General features: G+C 32.9%; 1 protein-coding gene across 1 annotated transcript in view; it reads right to left on the minus strand.

Annotated features, from left to right (window-relative positions):
* Positions 1 to 320: 320 nt before the first annotated feature.
* LOC129225044 (uncharacterized) overlaps positions 321 to 14,507 on the minus strand; it is a 60,018-nt gene continuing 45,831 nt past the window's right edge. Inside the window, exon 3 of the mRNA XM_054859589.1 lies at positions 321 to 365. Within this exon, the coding sequence (XP_054715564.1) occupies positions 321 to 365 (45 nt within the window). The remainder of the gene's footprint in view (positions 366 to 14,507) is intronic.

A 14,507-nucleotide genomic window follows, 5' to 3' on the forward strand; every position in this document is an offset into this window, starting at 1 on the left:
GTTGTTAACCGTCTATTATTTGGCCACGGTTGCTTTAAAACAAACAGCAAGAATTACTTGTGCAATCAAACGAGTGTTCAATAAGTGTCCCCGAAAGTTTTTGAAAAATATTCTAAAAGAAGAGACACGTGTCATTGTTGGAAAATGTCCACAAACATGGAATACAAAAACATTCCCAAAAGTGTAAAACAATGCTCTGAACCAAATGAGTGTTTTAAAAAGTATTTTCACAATTGTTTTGAAAACTAAAAAGGATATTGAAATGTTTTTAAAAATGGTCACAAGTATCCGTACATGCAATAAACAAGACAGCCTTGATATCACATCCAGCGGCTGCAGTTGCGTCCTTGTTGGAATTCACCAGTCTGGAATAGTGAACAACCAAGCTGGAAGCAAATATCATTATCATCTCATTGAAGCTAAGAGCACCAGCAATCTCAAAACCTCTGTTGTTCACTATTCCAGACTGATGAGTTCTAACACGAACGAAACTACAGTCTTTGGATTTGATAAACTGGCTGTCTGGTATAGGGGAGAGTGTTGTTCATTGGCACGCTGCTAATTTCTAAGAATCTATTTTTAGATGCTATGTTTTTGTAATCTCTGATAGTAACCTTCAACACTAAATGGTGCAATAGTAAAAATCAGCATCAAATGAGTAAAATTGTCGATTTTGTGAAAAAAAGAAACTTTCATGACTCCAAAGTAAATGTTTTCTTCATTCTTATTTCATTTTCTGTCTTTGTACAACCCAAATTCAAAGTAATAGAATACTTCCCACTTTTTGGAAAAAAGTTTAAAAGTATTTTTTTCTGAAAGGGTATGGTAAAAAACATAGGATCTGACCATTGTTTAAATAATTTGTTTAAGTTTAATATATTTAAAAAATTGCTTTAACCGGTGCGCTTTCATTGTTTACGCTTCTGCCAATGACATCACAAATGATGAAATGCCATTCACTGTTGCCATTCACAGAGCAAAATATTTAATTCGCATCTTTACTCACGTGTATTGGCAACGATAGGGTTGATAGCAAGCGTAGAGCGCAATATTTAAATCGTATCTTGATTATTATAACGTGGAAACGTGGTAGAAAAATGCGCCAAATTGCATCATGACGTCATCAAGACCACGCCTTGTTTGAAAAATGGGACATTTAAAACAAATTAATTAAAAAATAACTGTTGAGAAAATGAAAGTATTTTCTGGGTCCATGGTTTTTTTTTTTTTTCTTTTGCTTATTCTATCAATATCAGTGAATAAAAGTAGTAATTTTGACTGAAGGAAATAACCCCATTGTTACGCGCACAATACTTTATCTGGAATGAAAATCAACTCCGACTCCGCTAGTCTAAGGGGTATACTTTGAGTACAAATTACATTTTGGTTCAACATTGTCAGCTTATTAAGATTTTCCAAAATTTTAAAAGATCTCCAGTTGTCGGATTTCTAAATTGGAAAGTCTTGTTTAGTTGAGTGCTTTCGCCGGCTGATCGATAAAATGGAACTTCATTATCGAGAGCAAGTGAGAAATATTCGTTTCAGCAACGAATAACACTTGCAACTGATTTGAAAAATAATAAAAGCAGGTCATTCCTTGCCCAGAAGTATGATTTTATTCAGTGTTATTTCTCCTTTGTATTTCCTTGGGATTTCTTTTGCATTAAAAAGAAGGATTGTTACTTAGCAGCAAAATGTCTTATGTGTAGTAAAATGAATTAAAAAAAAAAATCTTTTTTTTTTTTTTTTTTGCAAAAGCTGTGGACATAAGTACAGGCGTCCCTCGTATAGCACGGTACTTGAACAACACGGTTTCGATATTACCCGGTACCAAATTTGCGATTATTATAACACGGTTTCGGTATTACACGGTACGAAAATTGATTTTAATACTTCATGGTTTTGATATAACTTGAATGTTATATTTAAAAAAGATGGAATTTCATTTTTGTTTAATACATTCTGTCAATAGTTGATAACTCTAATAAGTTTTTACTTTGTTTTTATGAAACTTGTTTTCAATATAACACGGTACATATCCCTTGATTTACATTAATTCCAAGTCTCGTATAACACGGTTTCGATATAACACGATACATCTTACATATAACCTGATTTTTCTCATGCACATGCATAATTTTTATTAAAAATAAGTAAAAATGTTATTTTAGAAAAAGTCTCGTATAACACGGAACACGGTTTTGATATAACACGATACATTTGATCCTTATTTTTCTCATGCACATACATAATGAGTATTAAAAATAAGTAAAAATGTATTTTGTAGTAAGTTACCGCCCTAAAGCCAGGGCTAAGGCAGAAATACTTAAAATACACCGCCAGCTCAGTTATTCCATCCGAGGACTGCATGTTTGTCTCTCTTGGCTCCCTTAAGAGATTTTTCGCCTCCAGCTCATGTCATTCCTATTCCGGGCTGATGAGTGCTAAAAAGCACGAAACTGCAGTCCTCGGATGGAATAACTGAGCTGGCGGTGTATTTTTGAGTATTTCTACCTTAGCCCTGGCTTTAGGGCGGTAACTTACTACAAAATACCATAGCTTTGCCATCATTGAGTTGAACCGCACCATTGTTGCGGTCGCTCATCTGGTTTGCTAATTCTGCATTAGCTACGAGTTTGTTTGGCTCTCTTGGCTCCCTTAAGAGATTTTTCGCCTCCAGCTCATGTCATTCCTATTCTGGACTGATGAGTGCTAAAAAGCACGAAATTGCAGTCCTCGGATGGAATAACTGAGCTGGCGGTGTATTTTAAGTAAGTAAAAATGTAATTTTTAAAAAAGTCTCGTATAACCTGGTTTCGATACTACACGGATCGAGTTAACCGCGTTATACGAGGGACACCTGTACTAAAAAGAAGAAATGCTTAACTTATTCTCATGACATGCGATCTGATAATTAAAAAAAATAATAACCTGCTGACAGGTTCATTTTATTTTACTTTTAAATTTGTTCCTGTTAACATAAGGTTCAACTTGTACTTTATACACTTTTTTCTACCCTTGAAAATATAATACAATTTAATACCGAAAACTCGACCTAATATGAACCGGAGAACTGATTAAGTTTGAAAATGTGGAGTTATCAGGAACGTGCAAGCAACAGGTTTTTTACGCGGGATTTTTTTGTCCTGTTAGAATGTGATCAAGTTTTTCGGATTCGGTCGAGTTATCGAGTTCCGTATTATCGAAACTTTACAATGTCAGTCAATTTTTGTTTTGCGTAACGACTAGGGTTCGAAAATATCATGATATTTTCGAAAATATCCGATATTTTGATATATATCCAATATTTTCAATTAGCACAAACTAAAGTCTTCGAAATAATAAATGCATCCTCAAATCACTCTTTATTTTCTTATATTATTATCACAATATCGTCGCCTCAGAGCTACAGTAAGATATCTTAGTGTTATTTCTGGGATTAGATATTTTACTGTTGCTCTGAGGCGACGATATGTAGACTTAAAATTAAGGTTTCTTTCGTCATTTATATCTAATATAGCTTTTACCCGTGGCTTCGCTCACGTTGATGTAGTTTTTTTCAATTGCTTCAAGTTAATGATCAACACAGGGAGAGGTCAAATACTTACCAAAAAATAGTTTCTCCCCAGTTTCGCCGACATTTAAAATGGCCTCCCCCTTTAATATATCAAAAGATGTGATGAAAACTGAAAATCATGGGAGGGGGGGGGGTAAATGAAATGTCGGCGAGACAACCAAAAAATCGCACAACATAAATCAGGAAAACATTCTGGAAAATAATCAGCCAAATCCATGTATTATTTGCCTGTTTTGTGCAAAAAATCTTACTTTAAAATTTAACTTAAGAAAAGCCTTGAACAGTCAGACGAAAAGCAAAAATAGTCAACAATACAGCAATTGTCGCTATCGACAGGGAGTTGAGATGATACCCTAAATACTATTTTGTGTTGAGGAAAGCCTTCGAACATGGAACTAAAAAGCTCATAACTCGTTTTTTATTCTACTTAGAAATTTGGTACAGGTGCCATCTTCAGCAGAAAAATCAGAGCTTTCGATGAACATATAATGTTAATATGTGCAAATATTTTTTCATCCTCATATTAGAGAATTTATACGAAAATTGGATTTTATCGCCCCCTAGGGGTTTTTTCCCCCCATAACGGGGTGAAAACTACCCTATGTGTTATTCTGATGCATAAACTATATTATTGTAAAGTTTCATTAAATCCATTCAGTAGTTTTTGCGTGAAAGAGTAACAAACATCCATACATCCATACAGAGAAACTTCCGCATATATAATAGTAGTAAGATTTCGTTTTACATTTGTATCAATTTGAATAGAGTTACTTTAGCATTAGCTGTTTTACTCAGTTTTCTTCTGTTAGCTACTTTTAGAGTTATATGATTAAGAAATAAATAATATGCATTAGTCGTGGACAGTCATGATACATTTTCTTTTTTTTCTGAGCAATGTTTAATATTTAATTAGGCACTTTTAATATGAATCAAAATTTTTAATCACTGATAATTTTATGAATATAAAATACAAGTAAAGAAGGAATATTATATTACTTTGAAATACAATTAATGGTGTATTATACATAATAAAAATATAATACATAACTTTTTGGTTATTTAATAATAAATGAACAATATTATTATGATTAATTTACATTTTATATTGAAAATACCATAGTTGAAAAAATAAATCTCGAAAATATGAAAATATCCTGATATTTTCAAAATAAATATTGGATATATATCGTCATATATATCATGATATATATCGAGTGATATATATCGGCGAACCTTGGTATCAACAAATGATAATTTTTTTATTAAGTTGTAATTCATTTTGATCCATCTCTTGAAAATGATATTTATTTTTAAGGTCAATTACTTACTAAACATTTTTTGTCATTACAAAATAAATAAATAAATACGTACTAAAAAATCAAAGATGCCCAATCTTTTATTACCCGAGGGCCACATCTCCTATTTCAATGGTTCTCGCCGGTCAGAACAAAGAACATTTTCATATGTTTAATTTTTTAAGCATTACAAACCAACCGCATGGGTCTGCCGCGGGGGGTCATATGAGGTAGTGAGAGGCAAAGAGATGTAAGTGGCAAATTGACAAATTTGGAGATAACCAGTACACATTGTAGGTGAACCCCTCCTCTGTCCTGGAGCAAGATATAGTTCTAGTAGCCCTGGTAGTTGCTGCTGTACAGCATGATTTAGAAAAAAAATATTCAATGAACGCCTACCTAGGACGTAATCTTTAAATGCGTTTAGCTCAAAACTTGAAAATGTCCACTGGCATCCCTTTGTTTCTTATTGCCTCATATGTGCCAACGGACCATTGGTTGATCACCACTGCTGCAAATGAATAAAATAATATAAAAAGTCAACATTTATGTATAAACTAGCTCGTCGCCCGGCTTTGCACGGCCTAACTCGAAAATAAAAGTTATGTCAAGTGAAGCGTGTTCAACAACCAGGCTTGAAAAAAAAAAAAAAAAAAAACAGTAAAATTTTGCGGCAGATTGCGGGAAAATAATCAAAAAAGAAACATTCTAAATCCCCCGATTACAGGAAAAGACTTTAAAAAAAAAACAGAATTTTATTTGCTCATATTCGAGATAAAAAATGGCAACAAATATTTCGTCTCAATGATTTTCTTCACTAGACGTTAAATCCCGGTTATCACAAATTTGCCATTTCAACTGCGCTTGCGCGCAGACTTAGCTTTTTTGGAGTTTCTGTTTTAAGATTTCGTGTTGCTCGTTTGTATTTAGGCTGAGCGAGAGTCCCAACAAATTAATGAATGCGATTAGAATACTTTCACAGCGATTTCGTGATATATTATATGAAGCTACGGATATGAATAACTGATAATCTTCATAATGTAAAGAGAAAAATGACACTTCAATATTTCTCGGTTTGGAAATATTTATTTAACATAAACGTAAAACACGTTGTGTACTTCAAAAATGATTGGAACATGAGTATAGATATGTCTTTTGCGGATATTTTACGTTAGGCGTAAATAGCTTAGTATTATACATTTTTATTTAGGTTGAGGGTTCGGCTTTGTATTTAGAAATTTGGCCCTGAAAATGGCCTTTGTTTGATAGAAAATCAGACTTCGAATCCATTAATAGTTAAGACGCAAAACTCAATCTTTACCGAAGCCTAAATCAGAAAAAGCTTTGTGATTTCTATTTTTTATCTGTTGCCTATTTATTAACAAATTTAAAATGCTTGTAATTAATTTTAGCAAGATTTTTGAAATCAGCAAAGTCCGCGCGCAAGCGCAGTTAAAATGGCAAATTTGTGATAACCGGGATTTAACGTCGAGTATTTTCTTCACGCTACAAATTTTAATTTAAAAGCATTGTTACGGAAAGTTGAGATGAAGCAGTGAGTAATAATTTGAATGGAGGAAAGCCTTCGAAAAATAAGGCTTTTATTTAGAAATCTAAGTGTCGTAACTAATAATTTTTAATTGATATCTCCGCTAATTATTATCGGAGGATTATGTTAAATAGCGAAACATTAAAACGGGAAAATTACGAATCCATCGATACCTGGTTCGATGGTCAGTTCATGGGCGTTCGGGAGAAGTAACTCGGACATACATAGATAAGTACATACGCTCAGTTTTTAGTTATATAAGATTCGTTTTTAACTATCCGAATTCTCTTTTTACAGCCTTTATTTCAGTTTTCTGTCGTAATAAATGTTTTCAAACAGCTGAATTTTATTTTCAGAGCCTTAAATTGAAAAAGAAAGTTTTATTTCCAAAACAAACAAAAATATGCATCACCTCGAACTCTGTACTCCTGAAAATCCAGCTAAAAATATTTATTTTATCACACAACTTATTTATTGCGCTTTAAATTCGCTTCAATTGCATGTTTAAAGCGTGTTAATCTGAATTGCAAAAAGGTCTCTCTTTAACTACAGTGATTTGGCGATAATAATTGCAGTTAAAAAGAAGCAAGAAGCCTTCACTTGGCGATACAAGTGTGAACTACATAGTAACTAGGGGATTGCAGGGCAAAGTGAAATAGCGGTGCAAAGTAAAATGGTAAAATATTTACTTTGCTTTTAGCACCACCTATCAAGTATTTTTTTAAATATGTATACATAGTAACACATGTCGTCTATTCCAATCAAGAAAAAAGTACGTCTGAAAATAAAAAAAAAATGATAATGCAAGCAATTTTTATAAATTAACTAGCTGCGTCGCCCGGCTTTGCACGGTCCACCTCGAAAATAAAAGTTATATCAAGTGACGCGAGTTCAACACTCAGGCTTGAACCAAAAAAAAAAGTCACTGAAATTTTGCGGCAGATTGCGGAAAACCCCAAAAAGTAAACATTTTAAATCCCCTGTGATTACAGGAAAAGCCTCAAAACAAAAACAAGAGTTTTACCTGTTCATATTCGAGAAAACAAATGGCAACAGATCTTTCATCTCAATGATTTTCTTCACCCGCTATACATTTTAATAAAAGCATTGTTATGGAAAGTTGAGATGAAGCACTGAATAATAATTTGAATGGAAGAAAGCCTTCGAAAAATAGGGATTTGACTTTGAAATCTAAGAGTCATAATTAATAGTTTTTAATTGATATCTCCGCTAATTATTATCGGAGGATTATGTTAAATAGCCAAACATGAAGACGGGAAGATGACGAATCCATCGATACCTGGTTCGATGGTCAGTTCACTGTCGTTCGGGAGAAGAAGCTTGGACATAGATAGATAGATACTCAGATTTTATATGTATAAGATGCTCATATTTTAATATTTTGTTGTAAATCAAGAATGATTTTTGTGATTATTAAATAAAAAAGGTTTTTGTAAATAACATTTTAAATCTTAATTGATGCCTACTAATATTCAGCGCAGTACCTGTTTAGTGTTAAGCTGATTTGCATTTCAAATATTTTGTACTGTTAGTCAAGAATATGCGGGGCAAAGTGAAATAGTTTATTTCATTTATCAAATCACTTACGTACACCTTTATAAAACATTTTATTTGCATTCTTTCATTTAATAATTCTCTTATTTTTTCATTCATTCATTTATTTTCTAATTCATTCGCTATTTTATTAACTGATTCATTTTTTCTCATTTATTAACTTATTTATTTGCTATTTTTCTGTTTCATTTCCTTTTCATGTATTCATTTCTTCTTTTATTTAACATTGTAAAATGATTTTATTTTTCACTTTGCCTCATGAACAAGGATCATGGAAGGAAAACTGTCCACTTTTTTAGAGATAAAAATTTACTGCAAAAAATAGAAACTAAAGTTTGAATGCAAGTTTTATTCAAAAAACATATTATTCTTTCGTTATGTAACGTAATTTTCAGATAAAATTTCTAACTTGTTCATGTTGAAAAAAAAGGCGGTTTTGAAAGGGAAAATCTTATTTATTTATTACTAGTGGTACCCGCACGGCTTTGCCCGTAATAGAAAAATTAAAAGGTCTTTTGGTTCGCCTGTATATTTACAAATAATGTGTGGTGAATTTTCTCGCCAATTGGCTTGTACCCATGTTGAGGTTCCACGTTATGATAATTTCGAATCTCGCCGATTGGCTTGTGCCCATGTTACGGTTCCACGTTATGATAAATTCGTAATTTACTCGTCCATCTTACGATAATTTTGTTCTTAAAATTAAAATAGAAAAAGAACTACATCGAATTTTCGAAAAATCGCTTCGAGGTGCACACCCCCATGCTACAAACTAACTTTGTGCCAAATTTCATGAAAATCGGCCGAACGGTCTAGGCGCTATGCACGTCACAGAGATCCAGACATCCTACAGACATCCTCCGGACAGAGAGACTTTCAGCTTTATTATTAGTAAAGATAAAGAAGATAAAGATAAAGATTGTTCATTATTCATTTTACTTTGCCCCACATTCCCCTACTTCGTGTGTACCAAGTTTCAACGACGTACGTTGGTAAAAACAAGATTCGCATCTAAACATGGTAACGATCATGGTGGTTACTCAAACAGGGTCACATACTAAATTTGATTTTTAATCTAAGTGTTATCTGCGAATGTAGTGGAATATGGGGCAAAGTGAAATGGTGGAATATTTACGCCAGCCTAGTAATATTTTAACTATGTAGTAACACATGTAGTCTATTCCAGACAAGAAAAAATTACCTCTGTAAGTGAAAGAATATTATAATACATGCAATTTTCAAAAATTGATAATCATATTATAATATTTGTTGTAAGTCAAAAATTGTTTTTGTAATTATTAAATTATAAAGTTATTGTTATTAACATTTTAATATTAACTGAGACCTACACTATGCGGTGCAATATTTATTTTCTTGATCTTAAATTTATTTGTATTTCAGATGCTTTGAACAGTTAGTCAAGTGCATGGGGGGCAAAGTGGATGGGGCAAAGTGAAATACAGTTGGCTCTCTGTTTAACGACGCTCTATTTAACGACTTTCTCTATTTAGCGACGGCTTTTCATGGCCCCCAGATGGTCCACTTTAGTTTTAAAAGCATTCTATTTAAGGACGATTTTTGTGGTCCCTTGAAAGTAGTTAAACATAGAGCCAACTGTAGTCCATTTCATTTACTTATTCAATCTTTTATAGAATCATTAGTGGTACCCGCACGGCTTTGCCCGCGATAGAAAAATTAAAAGATCTTTTGGTTCGCCTGTATATTTACAAATAATGTGTGGTGAATTTTCTCGCCAATTGGCTTGTGCCCATGTTACGGTTCCACGTTATGATAATTTCGTAATTTACTCGACCATCTTACGATAATTTTGTTCTTAAAATTGGAATAGAAAAAGAACCACATCGATTTTTCGAAAAATCGCTTCAAGGTGCACACCCCCATGCTACAAACTAACTTTGTGCCAAATTTCATGAAAATCGGCCGAACGGTCTAGGCGCTATGCGCGTCACAGAGATCCTGACAGACAGAAATCCGGACAGAGAGAGCGATCCTGACAGACAGAGAGAGCGATCCTGACAGACAGAGAGAGCGATCCTGACAGACAGAGAGAGATCCGGACAGAGAGACTTTCAGCTTTTTTTCTAGTAAAGATTTTGTATGAGTTAATTAGTTGTTCCATTTACATTCTTTCATTCCCAAGTTCCCTTATTCATTCAATTATTCACTTATTTTCTTAATCATTCACTATTTTTATGATTCATTTAATTTTTTTCATACATCAACAGATTTATATATTTAATGATTCTTATTGTTTCATTTTTTTTTTCATTTATTCATTCATTCTTTTATTACTCATTTATTTGATCAAAAGTATCTTTTACAATCGAACAAAAAATATCTTTGGAAAAATATTTTATTTTTCACTTTGCCACATAAAAAAAGAAGGGAAAAATGGAAAAATTTCCACCTTTTTTTTTTTTTGAAGATAGATATTTGCTTTCAAAAATAAAAAATAATGCTTCAATGCAAGTTTTATTTTAAAATATATTGTCCCTTTTTTATGTACCATAATTTTCAAAACAAGTTTCCAAGTTGAAAAAAAGTAAGTAACCTTAACCATTTCACATTGCCCCACATTCCCCTTAATTGAATAAGAATAAATAATGCGTGGACGCTCTTTATCGAAGATCTGCTATGTGACTCGTATGCAACATATGATGCATCCAAGATTTTTTTTCTGAATGTTTTGCTACAAAATTTTTTTTTTCGGTCTGGGACTTAGAGGAATGACGCCGATACTCGGGATTTTCACTCAAATAAACAGTGAAAAAAAATGCAAAACCAAAAAATCCAGAAAATAAGATCGGGTTTATTTTAGGGGAAACCCCTCCACGATTCTCCTTGGTTGCTACAAATGTTCATGCTTTTGAACCTTTCCCCATTCTAGCCCTTCATTATAATATTAATATTTATTATAATGCTTCTTCCCTCTCCAAATAAAATTTTTATTATTATTATTATTAACATTTATTACGATTTATCAACAAAGCACACACATACATAACAAAACATAACAAACAGCAGTTGCAGATACGTGTTTCGTGTTTTTTACGAAAACCCTTTGTTTACCTGTAAAAAAAAACTGGACTTTTTAGAGATGACGCACGTACCTGCTTTGACTACGAGGGAATTGTAATCCTTCACAAAAATAATTATTTTTTTATTTTATTTTTTCGAGTGATCGTTCACATTTATTATTTAAAAAAATGATATTGTGCGCAGACAACATAATTTATATTGTATATTTCAAAATTGTATTTTTGTACCCTATCATAGTTTAATCCATCAGAAGACAAAACGCATTGTTGTCCTTTTTTTCCAAAACGAAACTGACATGAAAAATGTTTATCGTTTTTTAATCTACATCCGTCAAGTCTGATAAAAATCTCGCATCTCCGTGCTTTATCATAGCTAAACAAAAATATATCAACATTAATTTCGTGTCTGTAGACACTTTCGGAATTAGAGAATTTCATATATCTATTCGTTTATCTTTAAATTCTATTTTGGTTCGTATACAGCTGAACATTAGTTATAAATTAGTTACAATTTTTGTAATCTTGATTCTAACTGCACAATTTTGGAAAAAGTCAGGTATTCTTGTTTCAAATGCTATTAATTTTATTCTTGGAAACATATTGTTCGTAATAGTTTAACCGATTAGAGATATAATTTGTGATTTTTTTAACATAATGTTGTAGTTGTATAAATGATGAACATTGATGTGTCGCTTAAAACTTCGTCATAAACTATTTTTAAGTTAGATGTATTAGCTGAAATTATCTTTATGATATGAATAGCGAAGTTCCCCATACCTGACACTATACGTGGTTCAACCAATTGGATGGAACTCAGAAGAAAGCTCTGTTTTTATTTTTATCCAGCGCAGTTGCCGCCGAAATCAATTACTCCATAGGTATTGATTTGGAATGGGAACTTGGCAGATTTTGTGACCACGAACGTATTTAACGTTCCCCAGCCACCATTAACGAACACGGACGATCTTCTACGGGCTGGCATCAAGCCCGGGATCCTCGACTTCGCATTGGTCATACCAGATTCACCCAAAAGTACCTCCTACGCCACGAACCAGCTCCAACATGCATTACATGTAATGTGAATCAGACTGTGTTACATATTTAAATAACTGTTCACATTTTAATCACATAAGTTTAAATTATTTAAATGATTTTAATCCATCTTTGAAGGAGTTGCTGAGGGACCCACCCCATTGCAATTTATACTCCTTCCTTAATTTAGTGTTTGTCTCGTCATTATGTGATTTATTCCTATTCTTATTTTTCAAGATATTGTTTCATCTATTTTTTTTCTTAATCTATACTTTGTTTAAATGTTTTAACGTTTACATGTTTTAAACGGCTGTTTTTTAATACTAGTACTTGAAGTTTTATGCCTTTTACTTCAAAATATGCTTAGTTTTACTATTTCCTGACCTTTCTGTTAAATGAAAAATAAATAGTATAAAACTAAAATTCGTTTGGCGCAGTATAGCCCTCAAGGGCTCTTGCGCCATTGAAATCAAATAAACCAACCAAGCTTGGGATCCTCTAGTTACGAGTCTTATTCTTAGTTCAATTCAAAATTGTAGACAAGTCTCAAAAACGACGACTATCAATTTAACGAAACAAACATTTATTAACACATAAAAGAAACAGAACTCTAACCATAAGAATGGTTCTTGCTGGTATTATAGGGCCAGCGGCTCCTTTCGTAAATTCAACATCAACATCGAATCAAATCTAATCCTAATATCTGAATCTGAATTGAGATTCTAGCAATTTAAACTTAAGTTTGACATAAAACTGGTGAGATTTTTAATCACCAAAAGAAACTAAAAGGGAGATTTAATATGGTTTAACCTGTTGGATGCAGGGCCGTCGCTAGCTAAAATATCTGGGGGGGGGGGGGGTGTTTGACAATTGGCGGCCCCCGCCGATCATTTAAAGGGGTCTATTGCCCCCCCCCTTTCCCCCAGGTATTGAAAAATTAATATTTTTACATATAAGTGGGTGTGGTTTTCATTGTTTTCCGATAAAATTTGCATTTAGACCCTTTGTCCCAAACTAATGGAAAAATTACTGATAACTGATGGGCTGGACGGCCCCACACAGCTCTACTGTTTTCAATTCAAGTATATGCTAAAAAATGTCAACTGAAATGAAGAACCGTTTGTAGAAAAATCATATAAATGCAATAAGTTCACAAATTAGTATCTGATAGTTAAAGTCTTACCCTTTGGCATTTTTCCCCCAACTATATCCTAGAATCTAGACTAATCAACATCGACTATCGTAAGGCAGATTTTTTTTTTTTTTTTTGCGGTGATCTTTCATTGAGAGTACATGCCACAAAGGAGTGAAAGGCTTTAGAGGAAATGCAGATAAAAGTTCAATCGTTAAAAATGTTTTGGAAACGTAGATCCCCTATCATTAATGCCCCCCCTGGTAATTTATAAATAAAACAAATCTGTATTAACAATAATTTAATCCTAATTGTACCTTATTAAGATTAATAAAGCATTTTTTTTCTATCGTTTACAATCCCCCACATGTATACATACTCTGTTTTACGATTGAATTTGAAGGGAGGGGAGTATCAGAAAAGGGTTTCAAAGACAACCTTAAATGCGATATAGAATACTCGGTTTAAAAGGGAGTCCGGGGGTTTCTCCCCCGGGGAAAATTTGGAAAAATAGATGTAAAATCCTGCGTTTTGAGGCCTTATCAGCATAATTTGAACTAGAAAAATATCAGTAAAAATATAGACAAACCAAAACTTTTTACAAGTTTCACACTTTTTTGCAAATTAAGAAAATACAAAATAGCTTTTTTTTTTTTTTGGTTCTGCAAATCGTCGACATTGATCGACAGAGAGACGAGAGTGGAAAACGCATCATCACTTGCTCACATCAACATTTGATAGAGTTAATTTTTGATCATCCCCCAAATCAAACGACAAACAAAATAACTAGTAAAAAATAAATAAAAATCTTAAAAGAAATGGTGTGGAGATTCGGAAAACGGTAACGAGAGAGTAAATCCTTGACATTCAAACAGTTTAAAGTTTATACACTATATATAAGAAATGAAATTTAAGCACTTTTCAAGTACACTCAAAGACTTATTTAATTATTTTCAAAAACTCTAGAACAATTAAACTTATTTAAAAAACCTTTCAGTCTCTAACATTTTAATACTCGATTGTATCGTTTCACCAAATTGTTCTAAACTTGTAAGAAACTTCTGTTTTAAATTTTTGTTTTTTCAAAGACTAGATTTCTCATTCCAAGAGTTTTACTGTAAGTCAGCGCGGAGTCCCCTAGCCGCGGGGCCCTGTGCGGCTGCCCAGATTGCACGGCCCTGGAGCCGCCACTATCCATTAATTACCAGCTGAATACATCTTATTTCAATACAGAGCAAACTTCTGTCAGAGCAGTCTCCAGTTAACAGCCAAAATATCTGCCAGGAAC

The sequence above is a fragment of the Uloborus diversus genome, chromosome 6 (assembly GCF_026930045.1).
Source record: "Uloborus diversus isolate 005 chromosome 6, Udiv.v.3.1, whole genome shotgun sequence".
Taxonomy (NCBI): Eukaryota; Metazoa; Arthropoda; class Arachnida; order Araneae; family Uloboridae; genus Uloborus; species Uloborus diversus.